This window comes from Diplotaxodon limnothrissa, linkage group LG22 (assembly GCF_057381915.1).
Source record: "Diplotaxodon limnothrissa isolate DT_005_m linkage group LG22, D_limnothrissa_male_GT1.1, whole genome shotgun sequence".
NCBI classification, from domain to species: Eukaryota; Metazoa; Chordata; class Actinopteri; order Cichliformes; family Cichlidae; genus Diplotaxodon; species Diplotaxodon limnothrissa.
In genome coordinates, this window is record NC_140616.1 from 13,867,309 (window position 1) to 13,876,396 (window position 9,088).

The window sequence follows — 9,088 nt, forward strand, 5'->3', positions numbered from 1 at the left end:
ACATTTAATCTTAATAAAAAAAAATAAGAATTATATACATAAACATTGACAAACAAGAACTGAATTCAACCATGTGATTTTTTAACTGTTTTTCATTATTATTTACACAAAGTAAACACCGCAGGGTTAATTCCTCATCCTAAGTACTCCACAAAACGATCCCTGTGACAGATGTATATTTTTTATTTTAAATATTTGAGCTGGCCCTTGCTTTTTTTTTAACCTAGTTAAGGTTACAGTTATTGTGCAGATGTGACCTCGGGTAAATCGTAAAATATTATTCGTATAACTTCTGTGGCAAATAAACTGGATTTGTGTTGGTTTTCTATGCGGTTCCCCACTTAGTAGGTCCTGTACAGAACTGTATAATGGCTTTTGTGTTCAAAGTATCCGTATTTTTTATACAATATTGGTGAATGATCATCAATATGCCACTTAATAACGTACTTAATTAACAACTTCTACTTAAGATGTGCATCACTACTTTAACTGTACAGGGTATCGTTGAAAAATGGTCCGTTCTAGGCCGCTTCACCTACGTCAATCAAAGGTGTGTACATATTCTATAGATTCAAATAATAAGGATATCGAGGATAATAGTGATAATTCTTCTGATACAACATCTTAAACTCTCATGTGTTATGCAATACAAGTGGTCTTTTAAGAGAAATTCTTATACGTACGCTTTATAGTTTTTACGGATACCTTTCGACACCCCCATATTGGTTTTGAGATAGAACCTTCCACGGTGCGCGATACTCTCGCTTTATCCCTCTTTGTCCGGTTGCGATAGAAGGCCATGATAATTATGGCAAAATTTGCGTTTTTGAATGAATTATAGTTGAATGGTGAAACCGACAAGCATACACCGTGTGACGACTGGTTTGCTGGCAATGACACACCAGAGATTTTCAATTTAAAGGACAGCAGAGCGAGCAACGGAGAAAGGGTACAGTTTGCTTCCAAGACAGTCTGCAAGATGGCTATTAGTAGCATGCTAACGTTAGCTAGTAAGCTAATGTTAGCAAAGTAAACAACAGCTTTTTTTTTCAAAAACATAACCGATTTCTTTAAGTCATAAATGCTTTGATGAGTGAAATTGAGTGCATATGTTCACACTTGGATGTAGAAAGCTGAACCACGCTCTCGGATTTTTTGTCGCTACTAGCTAGCCACACTGAGTAACGTGGCTAGCTAGTTAGCCAAGGTAGTAACTAGCTTGCGTTAGCTAGCTGGTCATAGCTACACATCTGTAAGTGATCATTGAGAGAGAGGGAGGGGGTTGCTCTGTAACTTGCTGCTTGTACTGGCAGGCAGAGCCAGGTATCAAGCAACCAGTTTCACTCAGCTAGTAGAAACTGTCTTGCAAAAAAAAACGTGAACGTGCTCAGTCTTAAGTGACGGTGATTTGGTGACCAAAAACCCGGCGTGACAGACACCGTGGCCAAAGATTTGCAGCTGGAAAGGAGTTTGCAGACCTGGGCCAGCTTATCTAGTTACCACTAAGTGCCAGTTTATGTTGTGATGATATTAATGGTAGCGTTACTGACATGACCTGAAGGCAGAATCCACCTAGTCGCCCTATAGCTTTCAAGACGTCGTCATTTTTAACTTTTTTTTCTTGCATATGAACGGTGATTTGCCACTTCACCGACAGTCATATTAGCCAATGGCTGCCGACTCGGGGAGACTACAGGCGGGACAAGGAAAACGAAGCAGAGGTAGGAATTAATTTCACCCATCTCCAAATCAGATCGGAATCATCCATTACTGCGCTGCAATGGGCTGCACTGGTGCTGTTAGCAAATCCCTTCTCGCCTCCCCCATATGTAAACTTCACGACTGTCTCCGGTGGTGGCTGTTTCTCACAGAGTGGATCTGTGAACGGGGTTCATGTCTATCTTGCTATCAATGTACCTTCAATTCCGTTTCCTCGTTCTCATGTCTTCGTCTTTTCCTGTCTCCCTCATTGACCTTACCTCTTCTGCCTCTGTTTGCGGCCTCTCTCCCTCTTGCCTGGGTCATTTGGTCTGCCTGGGTCATTTGCGATTCAAGGCTTCATAACCTTGGTGATGATAACGCCTGGATGTTTAGCATCTTGTCCTCATGCCAGTCTATGTCCCATCATTGAATCCATCTCAACTGTTGGACTTGACAAAGAGGCCCTAGGTCTAAAGCTGCTCCAATCTGTCACTAAGGGGTATTGGCCAATCCAAATGTGATGCTGCTACAGTATGGTGGTGAACCAAAAGCATGAGACATGGATGCTGTGTTTGTTGTAACTTATGGTGTTTCCATCTTTCCACCCCTCCCTTTCATGTTTTTCTTTTTCAGCTTCACAGATGAAGAGCCCGGAGAAGAAAAAGGCAAGGAAATCCACGGCTCAGGTAAAAACTGTTAAAAGTTGATTCTGTTCATCTGGACGTAACTTTTTGAGTGGGAGAAACGTTTTGTTACTCGTTCAAGTGACAGGTTTCCCCAACCTAGACGGTTATTGGCGATCTGCAGTGTTGTGAAAAATTGTTTCCTGTGTTCCTGATTTTTTTATTTTATTTATTTTGCACATTTGCCATATGCAAATTTTTTTTAGATAATTAAACAAATTTTAATATTTGACAGATATAACCCAACTAAATTTAAAATGCTGTTTTTAAGAGATGATTTCTTTTCTTAGGAGAACAAAGCTAGCCGAAGTCTGCTGGAATTGTATTAAAAACAAACAAAGAAACAAAAACTAATTCTAAATCATTATTTAAATGTCATTAACCGCATATTTTGGAAAGTGGAGTTCAGTTTCTCTAGCAACACCCAAGCCTGATTACTGCCAAACCTGTTGAATCAAGAAATCACTCAAATATTGAGTGCCTGATTCTAAAATCAAGTAGGCCAAAAAAAAAAGTCCATGATCTAAAGAAATAGCTGAGAAACAAAGTCTGTGACATCTATCAGCCTGTTCCAGTGAAACACGGTGACAGCCATTATCCACTAATGAAGAAAACTTTGAACGAGGGGACCCTTCCCAGAAGTGAGCAGCCTACCAAAATTACTTCAAGAACACATCGATGACTCATCCGGGACCTCAGTCACAAAAGAACCCAGAACACCATCTAAAGAACTACAGGTCTCACTTGTCTTAGTTAAGGTCAGAGTTCATGATTCAACAATAAGAAAGACACTGGGCAAAACAGTACCCATGGAAAAGGAGAAAACCACTGCAGACCACAAAGGCTTATCTCACATTTACCAAAAAACATCACCAAAGACTTTTGCGAAGGTATTCTGTGGTCTGATGAAAGAAACTGTTTTGGAAGGTTTGAGTCCTGTTACATCTGATGTAAAGCTAACACAGCATTTCATTAAAAAAAAAACATTGTACCAGCAGGAAAACATGGTGGTAGTAGTGTGACGATCTGGGGTTGCTTTGCTGCTTGAGGACCTGGAGAAGCTGGCATAATTTAGGGAACCACAAAATACGAATGCCCTGAAACTCAAGCTCACTTTGGTTACGCAGCAGGAAAATGACCCAAAACACAGCAGCAAGTCCACCTCTTGCTGTTGTGCATGGTCAAAAACAGGTTTTGCAGTGGCCTAGTCAAAGTCTGTACTTGAATCTGAGTTATTTTAGCATGACCTTAAACAGGTTGTTTATGTTCAAAAACCTTGCCTTGTGTGTTACTGAATTAAAACAATTCTGCAAATAAGAGTGGGCCAAAATTCCTTCACATGTGATGTGAAAAACTCAATACCAGTTATCGCAAACACTTAATGGTGATAACTTAAAAAAACAAAATGCTCTTTTGTTTTTTTTGTTTTTTACAAAGATAACATGTTACAAAGATAACATGAGTTATCTTTGTATAATATTAAAACTTGTATGATTTAAAACATTTAAATGTGAAAAATATGCAAAAAATAAATCTGGAAGGGAACAAATACTTTTTCACAAAACTATATTTACATTGCTACAATAAAGAGAATGTTCTCAGTAAACAGGTTGACCTAAACATTTAATAGACTAAGAATTTAAATAATTGGTCTCATATAAGCAGCAAAAAAAGAAAGAATGCATTGTGTATTTTGTTCTCTGTTTCAGGCTGCGGGTTTCTCCCACCTCACTGAGTTTGCACCCCCTCCTACCCCCATGGTGGACCATCTGGTCGCCTCCAACCCGTTTGACGATGACTTTGCATCCCCATCCAGACCTGGTGGGGCAGGTGGACCAGGTGGTGCTCCATTTCTTCCCAGCCCAGGTGCCGGCGGAGGAGGTGGGTATGGAGGTGGAAGCAGAATGACTGGAGGTATGAACTTCATGGGAGGACCAGGAGGACCGGGCGGTGGCCAGCCTGGACGGAGGCCCCCATTCGGCCCTCCGTCTAATGCTGGACCCCACAACCAGCTAGGTTTTGGAATGCCTGGCTTTGGAGGTGGTGGGGGTGGAGGCGGTGGAGGTGGAGGCGGAGCGGGTGGCTTCCCTCCTGGTGGCCCCTCTCAGTTCAATATGCCACCCAGCTTTAGTCCACCTATGCATCCAGGGCCAGGATTCAATCCCATGTTGTCCCCAGGAGGTATGGGAGGACCTGGAGGAGGGGGGCCACCACACCCGCGATTTGGGATGCCTCCACAGCAGCACGGACAGGGTGGGCACCCATTTAACAGCCCTCCGTTACCTGGTGGTGGAGGCCCAAGGGGGCCCTTGCCTCCCATGGGAGGAGGTTTGGGTCCAGGGATGAACATGATGGGAGGCATGAGTGGTGGCCCGGGTGGCAATATGGTGGGAGGCTTGCCAGGAATGCCCCCTCAAGGACAGTTCCCGCCTTCACAGGATGGCCCTTACCCTGGCCCCAGCCCACCGGGGCCAGGCAACGAGGATGGAAAGAGCTTCGGTGGAGGTGGTGCACCACCTGGGCCTCAGCAGCAGCAACAACAACAGCAACAACAGCAGCAGCTTAACATGAATCCAAATGGCCCTCCTCCTAATAATACAACACCTGGGCCGCCTCCAAATTCTGGCCCACCTCAGCCTGGGGGTGGCTTCCCTGGCCACTCTGATGTCCAGCAGCCCAATGCCAGTACGCCTGTTCAGCCTCCGTCAGCACCACCACAGCCTAACCCCAACTCTTCTCCCACTGGTCCCTTGAATGGATCAGGTCAGCCCCAGCATCCAACACCAAGTCAGCTACAGCCCCCTAGCAATACAAACACCCCTAACTCTAACAACTCTACCCAGCAGCAGCAACAGTCAACCCCACCTAACTCTGCACCAGGCTCCACCCCTTACAACCAACAGAACAGCACTACTGGTACTGGGGGTCCCATGTCAAATACAGCCACCAATTCAGGTCAGAACAACATGACCAACAACAATGGCGGTAACACTCCCGGCAGCAACCCAAATCCCCCCTCTAATTCTACATCAACTCCAAACACCCAGTCTCCCCTGCCTTCTGGCCCTGCTGCCCCCTCAACCGGGCCCGGCTCTGGCCCTGGAAAACTCGGCAGCTCTGGGATGATTTTCCCTTGCGGTCATTGCATGGCAGAAGTGCACGACGACCAAGACGCCATCCTTTGCGAGGCGTCGTGCCAGCGCTGGTTCCACCGCGACTGCACAGGCCTGACGGAACCAGCATATGGGCTGCTGACTCGAGAGAGCGCTGCTGTTTGGGCTTGTGACTTCTGCATCAAGACCAAGGACATCCAGGCAGTGTTTGTGCGCCAAGGATTAGGCCAGCTGGTGGCAGCCAATGAGAGCTGAGGAGTAGAAAAGAGAGAGCAGCACTGATTTGGGGCGCCTACAGACAAATAGAGAGACTGATCTAACTGAATGACCTGTGTGTGTCTTGTCAGCTACTTGCCCAGCTTTCTCTTGACTATCCCTTTACTTGTTCACTACACAGAGAAACGCGCTCATCGACTTTCATGCTTATATATAGCACTTTGAGTGACTCTCGGCAAATTATTTTTTTTCTCCTCTGCCCCACCTCCCCACCCCCTTCCTTCTTACAGGAGTCAAAACATGATGAATGTTAAAACTACACAGTCCTTCAGATCTCTAGCCTGCCAACCAGCAAAGCACTGACACCAACACACTACCTCACACAGTTTGTGACTGACTGGCACGGAAGCTCCCACTCTGACTGTGATTTACTCGATACACTCATGTGTCATATTGGTGATGACTTAAACAGACACACTTTAGGTGGGGAAGGCGAAGTTAAAATATTCCCACAACTGTGTACGGTGAGGCTAAATGAATAGAGGATACGTTATTTGACTCTCATCTTACTAAAACGCTTGAGTCTAGTACTGCCCTATCACATGTTAGCCTTTTTTCTTCTTCTTTTGTTTTACTGCAAGAAAGTGAATGAAAAAGGAGAAAAACATCACTATATTGCAGTGTAAAAACCTCAGCATCATGTGTATTGTGAAATCTTAAGTGTCAGCTGGGGTACGAATTTTTTTTAACAGTTCCTGCGCATCCACACACACACTCTTTGGCTCTTACTTCTTGTATCATTTTATACCCAGTGCTGAATAATCCAAAGGAGACTCGGACGGAGATTTCATCCGCACTTCACAGAGGATCATGCTGTCGAAATAGTTGTAAATATTAGGACAAAACATTTGTCTGGATCTTCCATCAGCTGTGAACATGTCGCAGACTCTGCCAATGATCAAAATAATGAGTTGAAGTCGTGCGTCTCGGTGATATGACGTTTTGTTTTTATACAGTGCGTTTGAGTCGGCTGTTTTATTTTTATCTCTGCAGTACATCATAAATTGTGAAATCAGTGCTTTTGGGTGGTGTTGGCATAGCAAGTAGTGACATCATGTCATATCAGATGTGCATAGTCCTTTTTCAAAAAAAAAAAAAAAAATGAAAAAAAAATCAAGATGGGCGAGGGGGGTGCATGTGAGCCAATGCAGTAAGTGTCTGATTTGTTGATGTTTATATTCTGGTTTCTGAGCTGCAGGAGACCTTAAAGTAGACCAAATAACAAAAGAACGAAGAAAAAAAATACCCATTTTTCACTTTTCTGGAGCAGTATAAGATGTTTCTCTTTCTTCTCGCTTTCCTTAATTTTCTTTAATCAATGTCCAAGTTGCCTTTCTTTTCTTGCTCTCAGCTGTTCCCTTTTATTTTGTACTGGTATTCGTGCTGTGCTCTTGTTCTGCTCTGGTGCCTCCTGGTGGAACCTGGAGGAACCAGAGAGTCCTATACCCGGTGGGGAACAGAAAGGTACTGAACTCTTGAAGTAAAGACAGATTTTTTGTACTTGTCCATGTCTGTTTTTATTCCCATTTTTAACTTTTATCTGCTAATCATTCTATTAAAATGATTAGAAAACGCAACAATGTTGTTTGCTGTAAATGCCGAGTTAACGGTGCTTCTTTAATATTTGTGTGGCTTTATTAATGGTTTGTTCAGCTGGGATTATTACATTATTTTGTTAAGCCTTTATTAATGGATGAATAACTGATTCGTAATACTATTGTGACTCAAAAAACACTTTTAATGTCTAATTTACTAATTTGCAAGTATTCTGAAAAATAGCAATAATGAAATCAGATTCCTTAAAATATTTTTCTCCTTTTAATTAGTTCAAGTTAGAACCAATTACTACATTCATAAAAAAGGGAAATGTTTAAAGCAAATTATCTTAATATTTGAAATAATTAGCTTTATACAGTTTTCATAGGACTGTGTAGTCCCCTGAAAAACTGTACTACATTTGGCAGCATTAATTAAATAACATCATTCTTTTCTTTTTCAGCCATTCTGTTGTAGATTTGCTGGTGTGCCCAGTTTAGGTTGAACACATTTGGCTGTAGAATATTTTGGTATACAGAAGGGTACTCTGTGGCTGCAAAGCAAGCCCAAAACATCACACCTCCAGCACTATGCTTGACAGTTGGTAGGAGGTAGTTGTGCTGATATGCTGTGAATTATGGCCAAACATCTACTTTAAACTCATCTGTCCAAAGGACATTGTTCCACAAGTCTTGCAGTCTGTTCCGATCCATCTTTGCAAACCTAAGTTGTGTTGCTTTTTGCCTTTCTTCTGGCAACCCTTCCAAAAAAATTCATAGTTGTTCAGTCTTTTTTTTTTTTTTTTTAAATTGTACTATTATGTCATTTAACATTCTAACCGAGGCCCTGGGGTTTTTATTGTCCTGGATTTCTTGGTCTGACCATGGGTTAAATTTGCTGGCACATCCGCTCGTGGGAAGACTGGCAGCTGTCCTGAATGTTTTGCACTTGTGAATAATCTTAGTGCAGAACAATGGACTTAAAATTGTATGGCGATGGCCTTATAACCCTGATGGGCAGAAACATTGGCTTCTCTAAGACCATTGTTGATGTCTCTACTCAGCATTATGCTAACACATCTGAACAGTGTTTATGTATTACATTTGCTGTTGATCAGTTAAGCACATTTGATTAGCGGCACCTGGCTGCTACTTAACCACTTCATGAAAGCAGCATACTTTTTACAGACCTGTACCTGCAGGAGTTCAGATGCAATAACATTTATTATAATATTAATGCACATTATGAAGGAGCTTTTAAAAATAAAATAGAACCAAAATTATTAACTAAAGCATTTGCTTCATACAGTTACCCTTGTTCTAAAACCAGTTTTTCTAACCAGGAACAATAAAATATATAGAAGCTACATTTCTTAATCATATCTCAGTTTTATATTTTCCCACTTTGACCATTTGTGTAGCTTTTACATGGTCGTCTAAAATGAACAATGTTAATTATCACAACTATTCAGCATTTTACTGTTCCATGTTGGCAGATACACATTTATTTTGAACCTGTTTAACATCCTGCATTCAGACCGTGTCATTCTCTCCAGATAACCCCTGGATACATTTTGCAAGTAGAGTTTAAGGATCTTTAAGAAAACAGACATCAAAGGATGGAGTTGCATCGTGTAAAAACTTTGATAGTGAGCTGTATTGGAGATGCTATATTAACATATAGAAATACCACCAACTCAAACGCCATTTTCAGCATGATTAAGAGATTATTTACCGTAAGACCTATGCATGGATGAAATGGGTCACACTCGATGTAGTG

The 9,088-nt window shown here is 42.1% G+C and overlaps 1 protein-coding gene across 2 annotated transcripts; it reads left to right on the top strand.

The window, feature by feature from the left end:
* The first annotated feature begins 786 nt into the window (after positions 1-786).
* On the top strand, positions 787-7,208 carry pygo2 (pygopus homolog 2 (Drosophila)). Of its 2 annotated transcripts, XM_085346182.1 has the most exons (4): positions 787-949; positions 1,658-1,721; positions 2,335-2,387; positions 4,094-7,208. In XM_085346182.1, exons 2-4 carry the CDS (start codon positions 1,670-1,672, stop codon positions 5,750-5,752), a joined length of 1,764 nt encoding a protein of 587 aa, XP_085202308.1. In that variant the 5' UTR covers positions 787-949; positions 1,658-1,669; the 3' UTR covers positions 5,753-7,208. The 2 variants fall into 2 exon arrangements, with proteins under 2 accessions (XP_085202308.1, XP_085202307.1); XM_085346181.1 differs by lacking the exon at positions 787-949 and having other exon boundaries at positions 1,416-1,721.
* The last annotated feature ends 1,880 nt before the right edge of the window (positions 7,209-9,088 follow it).